This window comes from Python bivittatus, unplaced genomic scaffold, assembly GCF_059951505.1.
Source record: "Python bivittatus isolate LINGU-HERP-01145 unplaced genomic scaffold, Pbiv_v1 ctg000340_np1212, whole genome shotgun sequence".
Classification (NCBI taxonomy): Eukaryota; Metazoa; Chordata; class Lepidosauria; order Squamata; family Pythonidae; genus Python; species Python bivittatus.
In genome coordinates this window covers 17,720,967-17,743,795 of record NW_028277056.1, presented here as the reverse complement: position 1 = coordinate 17,743,795, position 22,829 = coordinate 17,720,967, and the positions used below count along the sequence as shown (strand labels likewise).

General features: G+C 38.7%; 1 protein-coding gene across 2 annotated transcripts in view; it reads left to right on the top strand.

The window, feature by feature from the left end:
- The window catches only part of ALKBH8 (alkB homolog 8, tRNA methyltransferase), a 51,644-nt gene that overhangs the window by 8,157 nt on the left and 20,658 nt on the right, over positions 1 to 22,829 (top strand). The window contains exons 5-8 of one of the 2 annotated variants that reach the window (XM_088140636.1): positions 857 to 952; positions 1,675 to 1,779; positions 2,495 to 2,565; positions 18,538 to 18,644. In XM_088140636.1, the coding sequence (XP_087996762.1) occupies positions 857 to 952; positions 1,675 to 1,779; positions 2,495 to 2,565; positions 18,538 to 18,644 (379 nt within the window). The remainder of the gene's footprint in view (positions 1 to 856; positions 953 to 1,674; positions 1,780 to 2,494; positions 2,566 to 18,537; positions 18,645 to 22,829) is intronic. The other variant, XM_088140637.1, reaches the window with a different exon arrangement.

The following is a 22,829-nucleotide window of genomic DNA, read 5'->3' as shown; positions in this document are numbered from 1 at the left end:
TATCCTTTCAAATGCTTGTAAGATGCTATTTATGCATCTTTATGACAGACAGATCATTATGCTGTTTAAAAAGCTAAGTCTCCCTTGAATTGAGCTGAACTCCTTTTAATTACATTAGCACATGCATATAGCTTTCTTGGCAACAATATGAAAAGGGCTTGCCATTGGCTTTGGGGATGTTTTTTCAATTTATGATTACAGATTACAGTCCTGGGATTTCCTTGCTGTCTCCCATCCAAGTACTCTCAGGTCAGCTTTTTCAGATCACCTGAAGTCTGCTAGGTATTGCAACCTGCTGTAGTAAGCAGACAAGTCCCAAAGTTCTTTCAAGGATTGCTAATGACCAAGAAGGCAGGTTGTCTCTTTATATCCGAAACCATAATGCAGGTCAGGATAGGGTAAGGAGAAACATGGTCTATGTTTTCATCTCAGGTTGCTTTTGGGGACAAAAGAAGACTTTTTGCTGGAGAAATCCCAATGATCCCAGTTCACCTACCCAATAGAGAGGGAAGCTGCGAGCAACATCTGAAGGACCATGAGTTACCCTTAAGGGTGAGAGCAAGGGGAACATTCACCTCCAAGGACAGTGCAGTCAGAATGCAATTCCACCTGTGGACTTATTACTATAATAGTAATGTTTGGTTGTAGCGCTTTCAAGTGTTCAGAGCATCAGTTCCGTTTCATTGCAGATGGTGGAAGCAGGAAAGCATGGCCTTCCTGAGACTACATTATGAGCTTATGGCAGTAGCAGGATTTGAACTGAGCACTGATTTGCAACTACAGGGTTACACAGACTCAAAACCAATATTATATTCACAATTCTATTTTTAATTCCTTGTTTCTTTCTGTTTCACAGCTCAGAAGTCTTTAAAACATAGGAAGGTAAAACATTTTGGATATGAATTTCGGTATGATAACAACAATGTGGATCGAGACCAACCATTACCTGGGGGTGGGTATCTAATCAGAATGTTCCTTATCTGTCTTCCAATTTTTGTGAAATGGCCTTCATACCAATTAGTAGTAATTCCATTGTACTGATACAAATGTGGCTGCATTCCTTTACAGTCCCATTGAAACCAGTGAAACTTCCTTTAATCTATATGATAAATGGGGTTGAGTCCCCAGTTCCCATTTAGGTTAACGAGGACATGCCTAAGCCTGATTACAGAGAGGTCAATCTCAGTGGGACCTACTCTCAGGAAAGTGGGTATTAGAGGACAGCCTAAGTAGGATGTTTCCTGAGCCCAATACGGAAGAGAAACAGAATTATCACATAGTGCATAATTTCAAGGGATCAGACAAATTCATGGAGGATATGGGGGACAACAGTGAGAGGGTGTTGAACAGTTCTGCCTTGTTTGTGGCTTTCTTGGACAATCTGTCTGGCCACTATGGAAACAAAATCCTGATGTAGAGTGGTGTTTGGCCTAATCCAATTTGACTGCTTTTATTAAAATAATCCACACCTCGTCAAACTACAATTCCCAAGATATTTTGAAGGAAGTCATGGCAGTTTAAATGTTATAGAAAGCTGTAAATAGTGTCTGAATCCTGAATCCATTCTGTTGTTCAACTCAAAGACTATATACTTTATTGTATATAGTCTCTGTTATGAAAAATTTCTGAGGGGACAAAAAGATATGAAGATTTCTCTTTGGTTTGAAATGGCAGGTCTCCCAGATTTCTGTAACACAATTCTTGCAAAATGTCTGAAGATGGGATACATCAACGAGAAACCTGATCAACTGACTATAAATCAGTATGAACCTGGACAAGGTATGTACCTGTGTTCTACAGCATCCTCACCTGATTCTGTGGGCTCAGATTTTCAAGCACTGTAAATCCAGTTTGAGGGGGAAAAAACTGTTTGGGTGTGGAGATGTGATAAGACTTAGGAGAATTGGCTGCCTCTTAGGTATAAAGGGTAAATTCCTATGACTATAACATAAAAAGAAATGTCCTGTGTTAATAAGATTATAGGAATGCTACCTTCTGTCAGTTCAGATCAGCCAGCCTGGGCAGTGGCATAGAATTGGGGGAATTACAGTCCAGTGCTTTTGGACTAGCCATAGATGTCAAACTTGGTATCTTTTACGTACCAGCACATTCTTTACTGCTGAGCTCCTGATCCCATGGATGGATGGATGGATGGATGGATGGATGGAAGGAAGGAAGGAAGGAAGGAAGGAAGGAAGGAAGGAAGGAAGGAAGGAAGGAAGATTGTATGTTGTGCATTACTGGACACTAAATATATAAGCATATAATCACAATAAGGCTCTGTTTCTGGTGAAAAATTCATACCTGCTTTATAAGATTCATTCCCCATCCTTTCATACATCTTTGTTCCCCAAATAAATGTTGTTGGAGGACTGTAGAGAATAGCAGTATATTCTTATAAATTATACTAGTATACCAAAGTAAGACTAATGGTGTATAAAGGTTGATAGATTTCACTTAATCTTTACGTGTCTGTTTTTATTTGTTGTTATAGGAATCCCTCCTCATATTGATACCCATTCTGCCTTCGAAGATGAGATAATATCTCTAAGTTTAGGAGCTGAGGTAACAAACATTTTTTTTCAGTCTTTTAGAGAGCTGATGAATTGCATTTCCTCAAGAAGTTGAATGCATGTTATTTGTACCGTTGCTTGCTTTTTGCAGAGCTTGTACTTCCAGTGGGTAGACATTTTTGTTGAAAAGTCAGGATAACTAAAGATTTTCTTATAGGCTGGATTTTTCTGGAGTGAATGTGACAAGTAGAGAAATAGCCTACCTCATATTGTGGGTACAGTGTCTTATAATAACTCAGGAATGGTCTTCCCCAACCTGTTATCATCTGTGAGTTGTAGCCCCAGCACATATGGAAGGAGCAGGTTTGGGAAAGCTGCTGTGGAGATAAACGCTGGTTCCACATCTCTTATTTAGCCATGGCTCCTTGAGCTATTCAGTGAGACTGCAGTGTAAATTTTACTAAGGTCAATGGGGCTTTAAAGTAGGAATTGGATACCAACATGTGTATATGGGAGTAAGGCCTTCTGAAGTCAGTGACTTCCTTCTTGCAGGCTTATAATGGTGTGCATTATTAATATATGATATGATATGATATGATATGATATGTGCATGCATGCATATTGAGGCACCACCAAGTTCTGGAGAAGACTGAAAGCCATTCACTTGTTTTTTCAGCTAATTTCAACAATCAAGTAGCAATTTCTGATCTTGGTTTCTTTCAGTAAATCCTCAGTCTTCCATAACAGACTTCCCAATGTGAATGCAATGAGAAACCACACATTTATTTACAGCAAGAAATGAATGTGCCCAATCCTTTCCTGTACCGGATGGGAAAAGAAGGGAACATTTTCAAGTTTAGTGTTATTTCAAATATGATTATTTTTGCACTTTTCCTGAACCTTCTTGCAAGCACATGGTTGCCTTAGATGGCTTGGAATGAGAGAGCAGACCCAGATTGCAGTTCCTGGAGTTGCTTTCAGGACATCAAAGTGCAATCCCTGGGTTAAGAACAGCTGGTTTAAGGATGACCCATAGTTAAGTATGGAGCCTATTGTAGCAAAATTTGAGATTTATTTATTTATTTAATTTGTCCCCTGCCCATCTCCCCCCAATGGGGGACTCTGGGCAGCTCACAACACGTTAAAACAATAAATAAATATACAATTAAAACCTATAACAATTCACACTCACAAAAATAAAAGGGAAAAAATCCAGGAGGCTGATGGTTCAAGGCAGCAACGCCAGACCACTAAGGGACTAGCCAACCCCACACTTGATGATCCCCCTCCTCACCCCAGGCCAGATGGCAGAGCCAGGTCTTCAGATCCCTCTGAAAGGCCAGGAGTGAGGGGGCCAATCTCACCTCCAGGGGCAAGATATTCCAAAGGGCGGGGGCTACAGCAGAGAAGACCCGTCTTCTGGACCCTGCTAGTTGGAGTTCTTTTGCCAAAGGGGTCTGGAGCATGCCCTCTCTGTGTGATTGGGTGGGACGGGATGAACTTGTGGGGGAGAAGCTGTCCCTCAGGTAACCTGGTCCCATGCCATGTAGGGCTTTAAAGGTGATAACCAACACCTTGAATTGGACCTGGAAGCAAACCGGTACCCAATGCAGCTCGCGAAGCAGTGGTGTTATATGGTTTGTGTTATATGTATTTGTATTATAAATACACAATGGTTCAAGTTAAATACACAATACTACTTATACAGTATTATACAATAATACTGTTCCGGCTTACATACAGATTCAACTTAAGGACAGACCTTGGGAATGGAACTCGTTCTTAAACTGGGGACTACCTGTATACAGCTTTGCCAGCCTAGCCCCCCACCCTGGCCCCATAGCAGATTGGGGAATTCTGCGAGTTGCAGCCCAAACATATACGCAGTGTGTCCTATTGATGCAGTATATTTATACTTCATATATTTGTTGACAGCTCATTTCTGGGGGGAAAAAGCCCTGCTGTTCTTAAAAATAAGTTGCCTAAGGAGGAAGGAAGGTTTTGCTCTCTCATCTCTTCACCCAGGAGCCAACCTGCCTCTACCTGTTGAATTTTTAATGCAAGAAGAGAATTTCATAGAAGTAACTCTGCTGCCAGCAGAACTCCTGTAGGGAGCCATGCCTAAGAAGCCTTTGTAAATAAGGAGTTATTTTATTCTGCTGTTTTATAGGTTATTTATAAAATATTTCTGGCGTTGAAGTGTTTTTTACTCATCTTTGTGCATCCCAGGTCAGAAACTTTTGGATGCTTTTTATCTTCCTACTTCAGCTATGTAGGTTGACATTGATGTATAGGAAAGAAAACTTGAAGTACAAGAGGAGGAGAATCTGGATATTTCAAAGATGAAGGAAACTGCAGCCAAGCAGTGACTTTAAATTGAAGAGGTCTATCAAGTGATCCAAGAAATCACATGTAATGGACAGTTTTAACTGAATTTAAATAAAACTGTGTGCTATTCAACCCTTAATTTTGGCCCATAGGTACAAATAGAATAGAAGGCAGCCTTAGGCCAGATCAGATCGGTTATCCATCTGCTTTGGATGCAGTTCAGGTTTTTAACCTGACCTCCCTCTATGATGGTAAATGAGCCCTTCCATTACGCAGTGGTAAAAAGCACTATTTATCCTCATGTCAGAGACAAAGAACTTGAGAGTAGTTCAATACCTCTGAAGAAGTCTTTAGGAAGATAGCATATTATAGCTAGGCTTGCGTAGGTGGTGATTATGGCACCATCAGGAAAAGTAATAGAAGTGGAAAGAGAATAGCATTTTTTAAAAAGTCTTCAGCTTTAAATTAGTGGTTTTCAAACCATTTGCCATGTAGGAAAGCCTTTCTAGATTAATTGGCCTGTCAAATCAAATAACCTCTTCAAGTCACAGTCTATTCCTAGGATGGCTGATCTGGCCTTTCAGGTTGATCATTATCCTCAGGGAATTGGGGCTGTCAGTGATGAGCAGGGCTTTGGGTGCTCTTGTCCAAAGTATTTTCAGGGGGACCTCTTTGTAAAAGGGGTAGGGCATGCCGGTTAAGAGTTCTTGCAGGCTTCCTGCTAACCTTTTGTAGGCTGTATGAAAAAGAATAAGCCTCTTCAACAGTTTTCAGAGCAGAGCACATAGCCTGTCTGAGCAGTCTGTGAAACTGCTTTGAAGATGAGACTCAAGATCAGTTGCATGGAATATTTTTCTGTTGCAGCACATGAAGCCCATGGAGTTATGAAGCCCCTGAAAACCTTGCTTGGACACATCCCTTGGTGATTCTATTATTCTATGACTATAACTTAGTATTTCCATGCATGCTGGAAGTTCTAGAAGTTGTAATCCCAACATATTTGGATGATATCATTTGTTGGGGGAGATGGGCGGCATACAAATTTAATAATATCAGATTAAGATAGGCTAGTGTGGGGCTAAAAGAGCAGTCACAGAACAGAGGTTCATTTTAGTACCAAATTCAAATATAGACCAATTCCCTTACAAGATGTTATACAAATAAATGTGGCTACTTTTGCTGAAGGAAGCAAGTGAAGCAACATACCAATTACAGTATTGTCACAATATGGAAATCGATTTTCCTTTTTTGAATAAAGACCTTTTTCAGCCTCATGTCCTCCAGGTGTACTGGATTACAATTTTCACATTCCCTCAGTCATCATAGCCAAAGATCTCTTTTTACAAGGTAGCCCATTTATTGATTTATGTGTCCCCTTTGTGTATGAGTTGCCAAGCTTGGGCTGGGTGTTGATGTGATTCTGACTTGGTTCATGGAGGATGCTCTGAGGCCATGATTAAAGAAACATGGTTTAGATCCAATAATTTCTCATAACTCTTGCCCAGTTCAGTTTCTTGAGAAAGTTGATGGACAATGTAATGATGGACAACCACTCCATGTGGAATTAGATAATGCTAATTAGATCCAATCCAATCTGGCTTATGATCTGATTTGGGAATGGAAGCAGACTTGGTCTTGGTGATGTGTGGCTTATCCTGAGGAAAGCATATGACCCTAGTATCTTTTGGTTGCTTTCAATACTATCAACTGTGGGGAATCTGTGTCCTCCTAGATGTTACTGAATTACAGTTTCCAGCAGTCCTGCTCAACCTATCTGATAATAAGAGAGGCTGGGAACTATAATTCAGCAACATTTGGAAGGCAACAGGTTCATAATCCTGCTTTTAACCATGATATTTGTTCTGAATTAGTTATCAGGACTTGGGTGGAATAATATGGGGATTCCAATTCTTTATGGAAGAATGGTCTCAGAAGTTGGTGCTAGTGGATTTCTGTTGTAGCCATTTCTATAGGTAGCTTTTCTTACCTGTTGCTCTCTAGACATGTTGGACCATTCTGGCTGGAAATTCTGAAAGTTGAAATTCCAGCAAATCTGGAAGGGACCGGGTAGTCTAAGAGGTATCACAATGCTCCACCTTTGTATCATCTACATTAATTTTCTGGAAGAAGGCATCTAGAATTTGGGCTCTGGAATCATCAGATGCTTGAGTCATAAAAGTTTGCAAGTGTTGAGCCAGTTCTTTTTGAAGTATTCTGAAAGTCAGATAACATTGATTCCAGCCTGGCTTCCCAGGGTAATGCATTCCAAAACTGGGGTGCCATAATTTTCTATCCCACAAGCGACACTTCTTCCATTTGCAGGATGCTGAGCAGGACCTGTGCAGATCTTAACATTTGGGCAGATATAGGCTGGGAGATGTGTTCCCTAAAGTATTCAGGTTCTAAGCCATTAATTTTTTGATACAGATATTGGTTTCTCCCTTATTTCTAATGTTTTCCATAATGCTACAGAACTGTAGAATTAGTTAATGCACAATAAGAAAAAGCATGAAAGAGCATGAAAATATTATATTTTTCTTCCAGAATTTCAGTTTTATCTCGCTATATATTTTAATTATTTTTACTATAGTGTAAGTAAAAATAGTGTTCTTCTTTTGTTTATGTCTTGTTGAATTGGGCACAAAGAAATCTACAAATGGTTTAGAAGATTGCATTCTGTTTCCATGGGAAACCCATGGATTGGACTTCACATGTCTCCATTGCACATTTTCCACAAGGCAAAAGTTATTCAGTATTGAGCAAACTCTGATTAATGCGACATTCCCGACTAAATTCATTGAATTATCTTTTAACGTGATATAATCAGAAAGTCATTTTGGAAGGCTGTCCCAAACCAGAATGAAACACAATGCCCTCTTTAAAAAAAAAGGAAAAATAACTTTTTAGCATTTTGAAATATTTCAACAATGGGTGACTTCCTGGCACTGATGGAGAGGGAAATGTTGTGGCATTTGCCTTGTGCATAGTGCCAGATTCTTGGCCCCATCATCCTGGGCTCATTGCTTCCATCCTGAACAGGAGCGTTCGTGGTGATGTGGCATAGTCCTTGTTTAGTGGCATTACCATAGTTTACAGGTATCCCTTAGGATTATGCTTATCCAACTGAAAATATGCCATTTTGACTTAGCTTTTTTCTTTTCCACCCTTCCTCCCTCCCTCGGTGTTGAATAAATGTTAAATAGCTATTCACAGATTAATTGACCAGCTTCATATTAGCTTAGCGCAATGTTGCCTTTCACTAGCCTTGGATTTATTTCTGTTGTCCACCTCCATTTACTACACCACTGTTTGTCATGTTGCTGATTTGTTCTTAAAAATAGGGGGCTTTTTGTAACAATTCATCCTGTTGCGTGCCTTCACCCTCGGTGACGCTAACTGTATATAATGAATGTACGTCATATGTTAATTACAAGCTTCTCTGCTGCCAGTGCTGGGCAAAAGGAGCAGAAAATATTTCCAGTTTTCCAAAGATACTGATATTAAACTAATTGACTACATTCTCATTTACTCTTGTCACTGAATCTCTTGTGGTGGGTTTGCAGCAGCTTTTTGACTGAGATCTATCCTGGGGTAGGAGAAAAGCAGGTGTCAGTTGCTAGGCAACCACTGGTTTCTAGAGTAAAGATGGGTATCAGATGTTTCCTAGCAACCATGATGTGATTTCTCCTCCCCTTCATCCAAGGCATGTGTTTGACCGACTGTTACCTGTATTTGTTATCTCTATTTTGTTCTCAGAGTGATTTCTAAAAGTACTTATAACTTGGGTGGGGAATCTGTGGTCCTCCAGATGTTGCTCACTCCAGCTTCTCACATCCTTCACTGTTGGTATTTCTGATGGGAGCTTTTCAGCACCAAATGAAAGACCCATAGGCTCTCCAGACCTGGTCCAATACTTTACCAATTAACATTTAATTGGTCTTCCTCTTGTCTTCCCTTTATTTCATTTGGCGTTTTAAACTTGTTTTATCATTATCTCTTTCTCTACTACTTCTTTGTTTGCTTATTCTTAAAATGAAAGACTAAAGGTTCTGATATCTGATATCTTATTTCTAATGGATAACATTTTCATTTCTTTGCTCTTCCCTTCAGTCCCAAAAGTTCTAAACCAATGCCTCTTCCATTTTGTAAACTCTTTTTGCAAATTAACAGGATTTTTTTAAATTCAAAAATAATCTTAATTTTCATTCATTTTTTAATCAGAAGGCTTTTAAAAAATCCCTTTTCCTATCTATTTTTGGAAGATCGATACATGGAGCATGAAATGAGACTGCTGATGCTTGCCAGAAATTAACAGCTGCCAAGGTGAACTGTGGTGCTTTAGCAAGGAATTGTTGCATTTCAGTAATACCTCTGCTCAGGAGTTCAGTAAAGAGGGAGTAATTTCATTTAGCCTGTGATGTCATTCCCCCTTTTGTTACAGGAGTCTATTTTAAGGCTGTGGCAAATCTCAGTTGCAAAGTTTTCTGCCTGCAGATGAAGCTGTGGTATGAACATGCCAGTAGGAGGCACAGTTGGTCTTTCAAATAGTGAAAAGTCAGAAACCAACGTATCATTGCAGTTTACTGGTAGTGATTCTTCTGGATGCAAAATAGACCTTGTGAATATCTCAGCCCCAAAACAGTGTCTATGAAGTTCTGTATTGCTATTACTGCATGATAGAAGATTCCATAATTTTTTAAAAAATCGTATGCCTATTATTTCTGTAACTAGCCCATCACCAGATTTGTATATGTATCTGAATGTTCTACTTTGTTGGAAGTATTTCTGTAGCTCAAGCTGCTATTGTATTTTCTTGTTTTTTATTATGCTGTCACTTTTACTTGTATTTCTTGAGAAAGGAAAGGAGCTTGTGTATATATAGTGGAACACAGTGTACAGTTCCAGTACTCATTTTAACTTACAAAGAATATAGTTGCCTGAGGTTTGCAGAGACCACTTTGTACCTTCACGATTTTTAAAATTAACAATGGGCACCATTTGACTCTACTATCAATGTACCAGTGTTGAACAGCTGTGATGCATGAATGCTTTCCCTGATCTTTTCATACTTGTGAAATTTATTTATGTTAAGATATTTTTTTTTTCTGAAGGAGTTGTAATATGCTGATTTCTGTTTTATATTTTCAAATGTAGATCCTGCCCTCATGCCATCTATACACCATTGAGAGTAGATCACAATAATTTTAAATCATATGAACAATATAAACCATATATTTAATTTTAAGAGGCAGTAAGCATAGAGAAATATGGAACATAAAGAAAAACAACCTTTAACCAAAACAAAAGCCTATAAGAATAGAAACATCTCCACCATTCAGCATAAGCCTTTCAGAGAAGGAACCACTAGTAGCAATGTGGAAAGTATTGCGTTGTGTTGGCTCAGACCCTGAGGGCACTCTGTTTCTTGTTACTATCAACTGTCCTTCCCCCCAGTCTGAGATATTGCAAAGGATTTATCATTCTGATCCCAGAGAGTTGGTTGCTATGGGAGGAGACAATTATCTTTGATACCTGCTCCAAATGTTTGAGTGGGGTAGATCTGTCTACCTGTTGTGTCCTGGGATTGATATGAACCCCTTAGAAAACCATGAAGCAAAGCAATAAGGAGAGATCCTGGTGAGAAGTTAGTTCTAGCAAGATTTTTATGTCTTTTGGTCCAAATTACAGTTCTTAGGATCTGCCTTTCCTGAAGAATTTCCTGAAGCTAAGGTTGAGCTGCATGAGACTTCTGGATGCAGAAGATTGCACAACTGAGTTTCAGCAGCAAGACACAATGTTGGCATTAAGAAGTAGTGCCATTTCAGTGTACCTCTTTTGGATTACAAAACATTCCAGAATCATTCTAACCTCTTGAAAAGACAGAATAGTTTAGCCTCATCCCTTATTGTGAGGTCATCTTATCTGTGAGCCTTGGAGGTAGGTTTAAAAAGTGTAATACCCTGCCCCCGCCATGAAAAGGTTGCCTATCCTTCATTTCATGGGGCAGGCCTCTGGACTGGAGCTTTATAGTATTCTTTGTGACTTTTGTCTTTGCCATTGTTGAAAAATGAAAATGTTATCAGTCAGGAACCAACCGTTATACCCTGATGTGTGCATGAATTAAGTATTCACCTTTTTAAAATGGTGACCAAGATGCTGACTTTAGCCTTCGACAATACATGCTGACTTTAGTTTAGGAGTAGGCCTTTTTTAAGCAAACTGGTATATTTATGCTTGATTCTAATGCTAGAAAATCCTACATAATATTTCCAAAAACAGATTTCAAGGACTTCTCTTTATCTTAATTTATAGTCCATTATAAGGTAGAAGTTCCTGTTTGGGGATCTCTTCTTTCTTTTTGCTCCAGCTTCTTACACACACACACACACACACACACACACACATGCAAACACACAGACAGAGTAAAAGAGAACACTACAGCCATGTTGTAGTATTGGTCATCCATCATAGTGCTGGTAGGCCAAATTTCCTCAGTTGCTTTTCTCTAGCTATGTTGGGAATACAGCTTGTATTGACCTTGTTTAACAGACTTTAACTTGTTGAAGGTTTCTCCAAACCTGACATATTCACAGTTTTCTTATTTTGACTGAAAACAACTGCACGTAAGTTTGCATTAAAATTTGTAAAAAGATGTATTTTAAATTTGTATTATGTAGAAGTTGCCTCAGCTTTTGTTCTCTTAGGAATTCATTTGAACTTACCATTTCCCCAGAGATGCCTCAACTTTTTGCGTGCAACTTACTCTCAGGATGCTTGTTTACAGACTGATGCAGTCTCATACAGTGATGTGGTTGCAAAAAAGGTAAATGTAATTTTAGATTGCATCAAGGAAATGCAGTTCCCACATCACAGGAAGTAATAATTTCACTTTGATTATTGAGTCCTGTTCTGGAAATTATGTTTTAAGAAGGATTCAGAGAAAGCAGAACAGATTCAGAGAAAGGCAGTGAAGATTATTGGGGGACAGAAATTTTGTTCTATGAGGAACGATTAAAGGAATTGGAAATATTTAGCCGTGAGAACAGAAGTCTGAAGTGCAATATGATAGCGCTATTCAGATATCTGAAAGGATGTCACATAGAAGGAGGCCAGATTATTCCAGAGGGTAAGATATGGAATAATGGAATACAAGAAGACAGGTTTGGATTGAATGTTAGCATGTCAGGTATTGTATTCATTTCTGTGCACCGCACTTTAAGAAAATTAACAAAAACTGGGGCATGTTGTTCCAAAGGCTGGAATGATAAGGGATGTGGAAATGAAATCTTATGAATAGGGACTAAGTGGAACTTGATATGTTTAGCCTTGAGGAAAGGCAACTGAGGAGCAATATGATAGCATTGAAAAGGTGCCATGTAGGAGGTCAAGACCTGTTATTTATTACCCCAGAGGGCAGGATATAGAATAAAGATCTTAAGTTGCTGGAAACTTCCTAATAGTAAGAGCTCTTGGATGGTGAAACTAATTGTTTCTGCCAATGTGGTTAATTAATATTTCAAGAGCTGTGGTTGGATTATTTCTCTTTTGTAGCTTTTTGTAGCTGGTTCTGTTATGTGCACCACCAAAGGTTGCTATGGGGATTAAGTAGTTATTAAATAAATAAAATCAATTATCAAAGGAATTGGTGAACTCCCATTCAAATAGAAGCTGGTTGATGCTGGGTATGCTTTAATTTGGATTCTTGTGCTGAGTAGATAGCTGGGTGGTCTATATAATCCCTCCTAACTTTCTGATTCTATAGTTCATCTAATATTTAACCAACATTTGCTTCCCTGCAGTTTCTACATTGATTCTAATCTTGCTCTTGGGGTAGGAACAAAAAAGTTTGTTCCATTTTTGTGTCAAACTCTTTCAAATTTTAAACATTATTTTATAAGTTTACTTTGATTTTTTAACCCAGCTATGGTAAAATAACAGAATAAATAAATTTATTTCTAGAGGTTTAGCAATACCAGTCTCATAAATCAAAAGTGAATGTTATGACATACAGTAACAGATTTATTAATATATGGGTTTCTAGAGGTTTAGCAATATCTGTCTCATAAGCCAAAAACAATGAGTGTTCTGACATTATAAAGAGTAACAGATTTATTGTTGCTTTTGGGACTGTATTCCAGTCAGACACATCGAGCATCATAGGCCACACTGATTGGAAGTTCTGGGAGTTATTATCCCTATACAGGTTTTCTGAAACCTTTAAAATATCAGGTCAAGTGAGAGGTTTCCTATCTCTCTGTTAATTTACAACTCAATATGTGTTCCAGTATTGTTAAAGCCTTAAAAAGACATCAGCCAAAAAAGAGACTAAACTGCATTAAATACTTCTTGCTTGTAGAAATAAAGTGAGTTAGGCAACTAAGGGAGTCTTTTATCTGGAGCTGAGCATGGGCAGTTAGTGAAATCTAATAAACTAGACAATGCTGGAAGCCTAAATGAATCATTGGTCTTGTAATCATAAAAGGTGCCCAAGGCCTGCATTACTTTCCCTAGAGGGATTAAGTTCTTGATATACCAGTCAGCCTGAAAGATCAAGAGGCAATGAACACCATTAAGTTCTCTGCCCCAGGAGCTGAAAGTTCTTGGCAGTAAGCTTGCAATAACAAATGCTTTACATTGTAGGGAAGCTAAACTCTCATTCTAAATAAGTAGAGAAGAGAAGAAGGAATTAGCCTGGCATAATAGAATTTTGGACAAGGGATAGAATAGTAAGCTGTATTGAAATCATGTGGAGGATTGTCCCTTGCATTCTGTTGGAAGGTATAATTTTACCCTTCTGATTGGAAACTATTACCTAATCAGACAGAAACTAATAATACCTAGAAAATATATAAATGTGGAACACTCCCTAGGATGACCATGTTGCTGTGAAACCCATTTGGTTAGATTTTCCCACCTTGGATCATTTCTGTTGTGTTTTGGAAGTTGTAATCCTAACCATGTGATTTATTGCATTTATATCCACTTTTTCTTTTGGAGCACAAGGAAGCATTCAAGGAGGTAATACAAGTATACTAAATTCCCTCTTTCAGGTTGGATTGAAAGAATGTGATTGGCCCAGAATCAATCTGTGAGGTAGATGGTCCAATGGAATCCTGAAACTGAGTCTTCTCAATTCACATCCAATACCATAACCACTCCATTTCACTCTGCTGGCTCTCAGAAGCACGGTGTCTTACTGGGTATTGAACTCACAGCTTCAAGAACTTTTTGTGGCCTATTGAGTCTTGTACTTTAAGGCTAGACCTCCATGCTTTTACCAGAGTTGGCAAAACAGAAAGTTAACTGGAAAAGATGAGCTAAATTATGTTTTTCTCTTGATCAAGATGAATATGTAGTGCAATTTCCAGGAGCAGGAATATGTCTTTGTAGAAACTACCTATGCCAGACCATGGTTGAAACATTTGGTTGCTATAGGAATCCAATACCTTAGGGCCAAATTATGTATTACAAAGAATCTGGGATTTGTCTTGGAAAATGATTCCATCCTCTATTTTAACCTCATTGTGATAAATATTCTTTCTCTGGTTGCCACTGGTACCTGGGACAAAATATAAATTGGAATGACATCATGACAGAATTACATATGGTTGTGAAGATGTGATAATGAAACAGAATTGGAGAACTTCTGGATAGTTAGCTGGTTTTGAGAGCAATCTAAAGGCAATAGTAGGTGATGATACAAAATGGAAGGTTTTGTATATTTTCTGGGTTTTGTGTATGTTTTAAACTATGCAAAAGCTATTTTAAAGCTTACACATATTTCCTGATTCAAAATGGTTGGAAAATATACTGCTATACTTGAGGAAATGTCTACAGGTAGTCCTCATTTAGTGACCACAATTGGGACTGGCAACTTGGTCATTAAGTGAAGTGGTTGCTAACTGAAACTGCAACTGTGCTTATGAACTTACTTCAGCTTTGCTTTACAGACCTGCAGAGGTCATAAATATGAGAATTGGTCACAAAGGACTTTTTCATCACTGTCATAACTGTGAACGGTCACTGTATGAGGCAGTTGCTAAATAAGGACTTCTTTTATTTCTGTATTAACCTGTAATTGTGTGTTTTTAAAACAATTGTCTTTCTCTTCAGGTTAAAGTTGGGCAAACAAATGCTACAAAAACTCTTGTTGTTGTTCAGTCGTTGTGTCTGACTCTTCGTGACCCCATGAACCATATTGCGCCAGGCCTTCCTGTCCTTCACTGCCTCCCTGAGTTTGCTCAGTTTCATGCTCATTGCTTCAGTGATGCTATCTAACCATCTCATCCTCTGCCGTCCTCTTCTCCTTTTGCCTTCAATCTTTCCCAGCATCGAGGTCTTTTCCAAAGAGTCCTCTCTTCGCATTAGGTGACCAAAGGTTTTGCTGAGAGAGAATAACTGGCCCATAGTCATCTAGTGAGCTTTCATGGCTAGGGTGAACTTGAATTTGGGCCTCCCCAATCCTAGTTCAACCACATAATAACTACACCACATTGACTCTCTTTATGGTTATTCCTAGTCTGGCTTATTTTTTCTTTCAGTGTTTGTGCAGGGAGGAAGAAGTGTGTATGCGTGCATGTAAGTGTGTATGGGGCAGGGGTGAGAATCAGGCTCTATTTCAACACTTGAAAAATTCAGTTCAGCGTTACTGTATTGAGGTCTTCCCTTGCTTTTTTACAAACTCTTGTTGCAGGAGTTTGGAAGCATTTGAGCATAATCTAGATGATGGGATATTGCAACGTCTCCCAGAATTTGGTCCATTTAAAGGATTTCTTTTGCAAGGTGTTTATATTCTTTTTTTAAGGGCATTGTATCGCTTATTCTCTGTGCTAACATTACAGTGACTGTGAACATCATTAAACAATGACTCACTTTATATAGCCTCTTTAACAATTATTTCTTTGCTGTCTCTTCTGTGGCTCACCAAATTTAATTTCGTCTCTGAGCAAGCAGCCTTGCAGAACTTTCATACCTTTAAGAAATGCCTCTTGCTCCCTCTGTTCTTGTCTTTGAAGTGCCTCCCCCAACATATGCTCACACTTTGCTTGCATTATTTGGGCTGTGTCTTATGCAGCAGGAATAGCATTGAAAATGCAAGTGGTGGCTTAGTTGTCTGAGCATCTCTGAAAGACCCCATCACAGAGTCCCTCGTCACAAACATTGGCTCCAGCGTCATGTTTTCCCTGCAGAATGATATTATTAGCTTCATGTGTGTCTCTCCCTCTACTTATAGTTGCAAAAAAAGATGGCAAAGGATTGTGTGAGATCAACACATTGAGCATCTTACTCTTCCCCCTGCTTTTTCTTTTTTAAAAAATTATTATTATTGACTGCAGTCTCTGATGATGCATTATGGGCAAGGTAGAAATTTGATCTTTATTGACTTTGCCACCTCTGGGAATAAAGAAAATGGATAGGAACAAAAATAGTAATTGGAAATAGCTCCAGTGGAGGGAACCTGTCATGAGATGGATTGATTCAGCAGTGGCAGAAGTAGTGCTATTGATTGGGAACCTTTAGGGAATTAAAAAGAGGGCCAGGCATCTAATAGGCCTCATTCTTTTCCTTTGTATCTATGGACGTGTGAGGGAATGAAACAAAGAAGTGGCAACTTGCAGTTCTCTGGTTGAACAAAAAAAGATTACAAAGAGGCACAACAAGGTCATCTCTGTCTCCTTTGGCATCTGATTTTCAATAGTGAATGGGATCAGGACTTTTCCATATTGACTCAAGGTGATGACGATAAATTAGCAGCAGACGTTCTTTGAAGATGAATGTAGAAGTTGCAAATGCTGATTTTCAGCCAGATATTTAAAAAGTGTTTAAAAGGGGTGGGGGTGGGGGGGTTAAAGAAAAAAAAATAAAATGTTGTTTTAGGTCAAGAATATACAACTTGAGGTCTCAGGACCACTTACATCCTCTGAAAGCTTTGGACTGTAGGCTTGTAAAGTTGGAAAGGACCACAAGGATAATTTTGTTTAACCTTCTGCAGTGTGCAGGAAAACCAGTTAAACCATCAGTGAGAGATGGCTATCTATCCTCTTCTTAAAAACCTCCAAAGATGGAGAGCCTACAACCTCTACAAGTAGACTGTTCCATTGTTATATAGATCTGACATCATAAAGCTTTTTCTTATATTTAAATGAAATCTAGGCAATTGCAACTTAAACCTGTTACTTTGGCCCTAGTTTCTGTGGCCATGGAAAATAGTTCTTGACATCTTCCTGTAGCCTCCCTTTGTGTACCTGAACATGGCTATCATGTCTCCCTTCAGTCTTCTTTTCTCCAGACTGAACATCCCAAGTTCCTTCCTCATCCTCATAGGGCATGCCCTCAGGTTCTTGTATCATCACTGCCATCCTCTGAATCCTCTAACCTGTCAGTATACTTGTGGACATGTGGCATCCACAATCGTGCTCAGTATTCCAGATATGATCTCACCAGTCTCCGGTCCAGGTATTAACTAGGTCTGACCATGCTTAGCCTTTTCAGAATCAGCCAGGGTTAGCTAAATTCTGTCATTTGCCACGATTCTTTTTCTTTTTTCTTCTTGCTAACCAGGTAGTAAATATGTGTCATCATCCTGAGACCTGGAAATGTTTTTACAGCAGCTGCCCCAGCGCTGAAGCACCAAAGCATGTGTAATGCTTCAAGCTGGGAAATGTGCTTAGCATACAGTAAGGATTCCTTTGCAATGAAATGCTGGGACGATCCCTGCTCATGTGGATACCAGTGTGTCTGTCAGGTCCATTAACTTATTTAAATCTGATAGGATGCAGAAAGGGCATGGTGTGTTTTTGGGGAAACATTGCTCTTATGGCATCTGCTATGGATAAGCTGCAGTCATCAGACCTACAATTTCCTCTCATGCTGGGGTGTATAGTACTTGGGCCTCAAGTAATCTGTGGAAGCTGTCAGTGTAGGCTGCTGTGGCTTCTATGTTCCTATAGGGTTCCAGACTGTCTATCAGTCAAATAATCTGGCAGAACAGCAGGAGATTGACATTCACTAGAAGGAAAAGGGAGATGGTCAATAAGTAGAATGTTCGTATTCTTATTAACTGTTTCTCCCAACCTAGGGAGCAACACCACAGATGGAAGGAAAACCTAGCTATTTTGCTCCTGTTTCATGGAAGAAAAGACTACCCCAAGGCTTGTCTATTCCTCCCAAGGAAGGGGAGTGAAACTGCTGTCTCTGTCTTTTGATGCAACAGTACAATGCAGCAACTTAGATTTGAAAGAGAAAAGGTGTTCATGTTACAGTAGTCTGCAACCCTTTGAAGACATATTTGACTTAAAAATATGCTCACCCATGTCCTCTCTGCATCACCCTTCCCCAAATCAGGTTGCTGTACAGCTGTGCTCTGTGTGTACACAGATGAGGTAGGTGTTTATTTGGGGACATAATTTCATCTCTGTGTATATGTGCACACCCGCATATGTATGTAAATGCACTCAGAAATGCTTCCTGTAGCTAGGATTGGAAGACACTTTCTCTGATCACTGTAACTAGGAATTCTTGGAGAACTTTGTCTTCTGTGCATTTGTCAAATTCCATTATAAAACCATCTTAAAGTGAGGAGTGTGGTGTGTCTCTCACCACATGATCTGAATGGTAAATTTTGCATCTTGCAAGTACACATCTTGATAACTTTTAATGACAAGAAATAATTGTGGATTTCATCCCTTTTCTGCAGATTGTTATGGATTTTAAACATCCTGATGGACGTACAGCTGCAGTTATGCTGCCTCAACGTAGTTTGCTAGTGATGTCTGGAGAATCCAGATACCTCTGGACTCATGGGTAAGAACTGATACTTACCTTGCAGTCAAATTATAAATTGACAGTGTATTATGGTGAGCCTTCCTTTATTTTTTGTTAGCAGTCAGTAATATAAATAGCCTATTTATCCTGTTAGTAATATGTATAAGAGACAAGTCACCACCTTAAGGTACCTATAATCTGAATTTTGATTGAGTGGGAGAGTGATTATGAAGGAAGAGGGCTTATACATATTAAGCTCAGTTTTCTGTTTAATGGACAACTAAAGAATTAATTCAAAGATGTCATAGAGGACTTGTTTGTTTGTTGAGGAGGAAAACCAGCAGTGATACCACGTGGATAAAGTTGCAGATATTTATGATTTATGACATTTCTTAACCCTACCCTTCCTCCAAAAGCTTTACATTTGAGATGTACATTTCATCTTCACTTGAACTCTGTGAGGTCATGACTGGCCTTTAATCATGTACAAAGCTTTATGGCAGATGAATGATTTGAATTTGAAACTCCTTCAACCTAGTTGAACGTATTAATCAGTTCAGCACCTGGATCTCAGAGGGAAGCAGAAAGAATTGCTAGAGGGAGCAGGATATGTTAGTAGTTCCTGGAAACCTTAAGAAGTAGGAAACTGATACAGTTAAAGCAGCCTCCCTCAGTTAGTACTTTCCAGGTGTGAAGGGCCATGCTGGCTGGGAATTTTGGAGTTATAGTTCTGACACATTTAAAGACACCAGGTTAAGAATAGTGGGCTAGAGGAATAAAGCAGACTATACTGCATTCATATGTAACACTGAACTAGGAGGGTACCATGAAGTAGGTATTGCAAATGAGAAAAGTAATCATGGTTTATTTGGTCAGATCCTTGGGTTTTTGGTTTGTTTATTTTTGTCAGCCTGTATCCAGAAAAGAGTGGAGCATAAAAACAGGCTAGAAATTATGATTCTGGCAAACTGCATTTAAAAACAAGCCATGATTTGCAAACCAACAAAAAAAATCTGGGCTTCAACTTTTTTTTTAACTGGTCCACACATCATACCAAACTAAAACAAACTAACCACTTTGTGGCTTAGTAAAGACTGTGAACCTGGAATGCAGTAGATCTCATTGAAATCTAGTAATGTACATAAAACGTTCATCAGTTTGGTCAGTTATGCCCATTTTATTTTATTTTATTTTATTTATTTTATTTTAGGAAGTTTGCATACAGGTGCATTTGTATTTGGTGTTGCTTTGCTCACCAATTACAGTCACCAATTATTTGCTCACCAATAATATTTTTTGCCTTGCTGTAGCTCATTTGACAAGGTTAAACTCAGGTTTCCAGCACAGAAGTCAATAACAGACAGAAAGCTTATCTTGCTGGGAATGAAATGCTGATCACTTTGAAGATTGGAATTCTGAGGATTTTTCAGTGCAGACTGGTCTTTGGAGAGCAATGCTTGTTCCCAGAGGCAGATCCCGCTTAAGGTGGCTGTATCAAGCAGGATTACCCTAACTATTCAGTATTCCCCCTTTCCTGCCATCTTCAATAAGAGGTAGATGCTTTTGTAAACAGCTTTTTGCTGCTTGCCTCATGCTACATCATCTTCTTTATACTGTCCTCTGAAGATTGCCTTCTTTTCATGGTCCTCTCCTGAGCTCATGGATTATTTGCTATTCAGTATGATGTGTGCATATGCATGCATGCATGAGAGATAGAGAGAGAATAAAACATGGAAAAGAAATCTTCTGAAAAGTGAATACTACATATACCTATGAGGGAAGCCTTTTTATTTTTATTATATTAAAAAAATGCATCGTTTGAAAAAAGCTATATAATAAAGAGAAACAAGCTCTGTACTAAACAGGATCAAAGAGAACCCTAGAAAATAGAAAAAAAAAGAAATTTAAAATCAGTGAATCTAAGGCAAAACAACAAAACATTTTGTCTGAGTACATAGCAGATTTGGCAACACAACTGTTGTCGGGAAGAAAAGTAGAACCACCTGGACAATTAGGTTGACCTTTGATTTGTTGTGTGCTCTCAGAATTGCTTTACTTATGAGGGACCTCACTGGGGAGAGTGCTGCGATATAGAAATCTTTCTTCTGATCCTAGAGACATCTAGTTTTTCTGCCTGCCCTCCTTTTTTTGACTCTTCTTTTGACTCTGGATCTGCTCTGCAGGAGCAAGAATGGTACTGGCAGGAATGTCTTTGCAAGTGTTTTGCTTTTTAAGGAAGGCAACAGCACACCTGTCTCCTTATTTGGTTTTATCTGTATGTCTGTGTGCTTGTTTGTCATGTCATTGATTGTCAGACAGGTTTATTATTACTTGAGAGAGAGGGAGAGATTCTTTACTGAAGAAATTTCAGGCACAGGGAGTATCATGGCCTGGTCTCAGGGCCCATACACAGATGAGGAAGTTTAGATGAAGGTTCTAGGAGACATCAACATTGACACTAAGGCCTCCTTTGGCAATAGCGCAACTACAGTGTACCCTCAGGCCACCATTGACACCAATATGTTTCTGGACATACATTAGACCTGTTGAAAGGAGAGAGAGAACAGGATCTGTGTCTGGGGATTTCTATGGCTTCTTGTCATAGTCAGACCATTCCTTATGAGGTTTATATTGGCCTTAGCAGATTCTCCCTAAAAAAAAAAAACCCCTTTAGAATGGTTCATCTTCCAAGTCTTCCAGAATCTAAGGCTCCAGTGCTCTGGGGAATTATCCTGTCAAAGCTTTTTTGTTATTATTTATTTATTGTATTTATATAGCTGCCCATCTCACACAAGGTGACTCTGGGTGGTGTACAACAATTAAAAAAATGATGGTAAAAATTATGGAACCATGTTGCCCCTTAATGCTGTCTCCTGAAATGTCCCTGGCTTTTTTGACCTTCTTCAGGTGGTGAAATAAGTATTATTATATAATACATATACTTTTATACACAATATATTTTATAACACCATAACATCTAATATGAGTCCATTCAGCAGTAGTATCATTTAGCCCATATTTTACCATATGATGAAGGAGAGTATCATGAAGCACTCTGTCAAAGGCTGTGCTGGTATATTCTCAGTCCTTTCCTGATCTATTAAGCTAATCTTATCTCTATTAAAGGAGATAAGATTAGTCCAGAATGATTTCTTTGTGACAAAACCCATTCTTACTCCTGTTAATTGCAGCATGCTTATCCAATTCTTCATAAATGTGCTGCTTGATGTCTTTGAAGATTTTGCCCAGTATAGATATCAGACAGACAGATCTGTTGTTTCCGAGATCTTCCTCCTTTACCTTTTTGAAGATGGGAATGAGATTTGCTTTCCTCCTGTCTTTTGGGACTTCACCAGTCTTCCAGGAGATCCCAAAGATTGAGATCTCAAGAGTGATGTGATGATCTCTTTCACTATCCTGGGATATAATCCTTCCAGTTCTACTTAAATTCATTTCAATTAGCTGATTTCTCTCCTATACTGTATGTTCCTTGTCAATTTTAAGGTGCAGTTCCCTCCTTCAGTGGCATAACCCTGAACTGCTAGGGCTCTGTCTTTCTTCTGAGAAGATAGATGCAAAATATGAGTTAAGAAGTTCTGCAGTTCTTTCTCCTCCTTATACTCTTTTTAGCTTTCCTTCTATTTCTAACATACCCAAATAATACATCTTTATTATTTTTGGTATCTCTTGCAAGCCTCAGCTGGAGATAATCGTGTATTCAGAGCTTTAGCTTTTTTTGGCAGACTTCCTACCATTTCTGGAGATGATCTTGTATTCTCCTTTGGTTATGTTCACTTCTTTCCATATACAGTATTATACGTATCTCTGTTAGTGGTACTTGTTATTACTGCATGTTTTTAATTAACTTATTATTTATTTTACTTGAGTTAAATATTTTATTGTTATACAGGGATATGGAGAACTCACAGATTCAGGAACAGATTCTGAAGTTCTCCAGAACGTTTTTTCTTGAATTAGTGAGTTTTGCACATCCCTTTTGTTGTAATATTTTTCCTCTATTGACTTTCAAGCTCTGAAGGTCTGAATCCAAACTATTTGCTATTTTGTCTTTATAATGGGATAATAAGGGCATTTTTTGGCTATTTCTGTATACAAATTGGATCAGAGGTTTTGTCATGGAGTGCTTTATCTAGCTAACCTTCCCTCTTGTTTCCCACTGTCCTTGTTTGAGCTACTGTCCTTTGACACTCACTACCTTGTGCT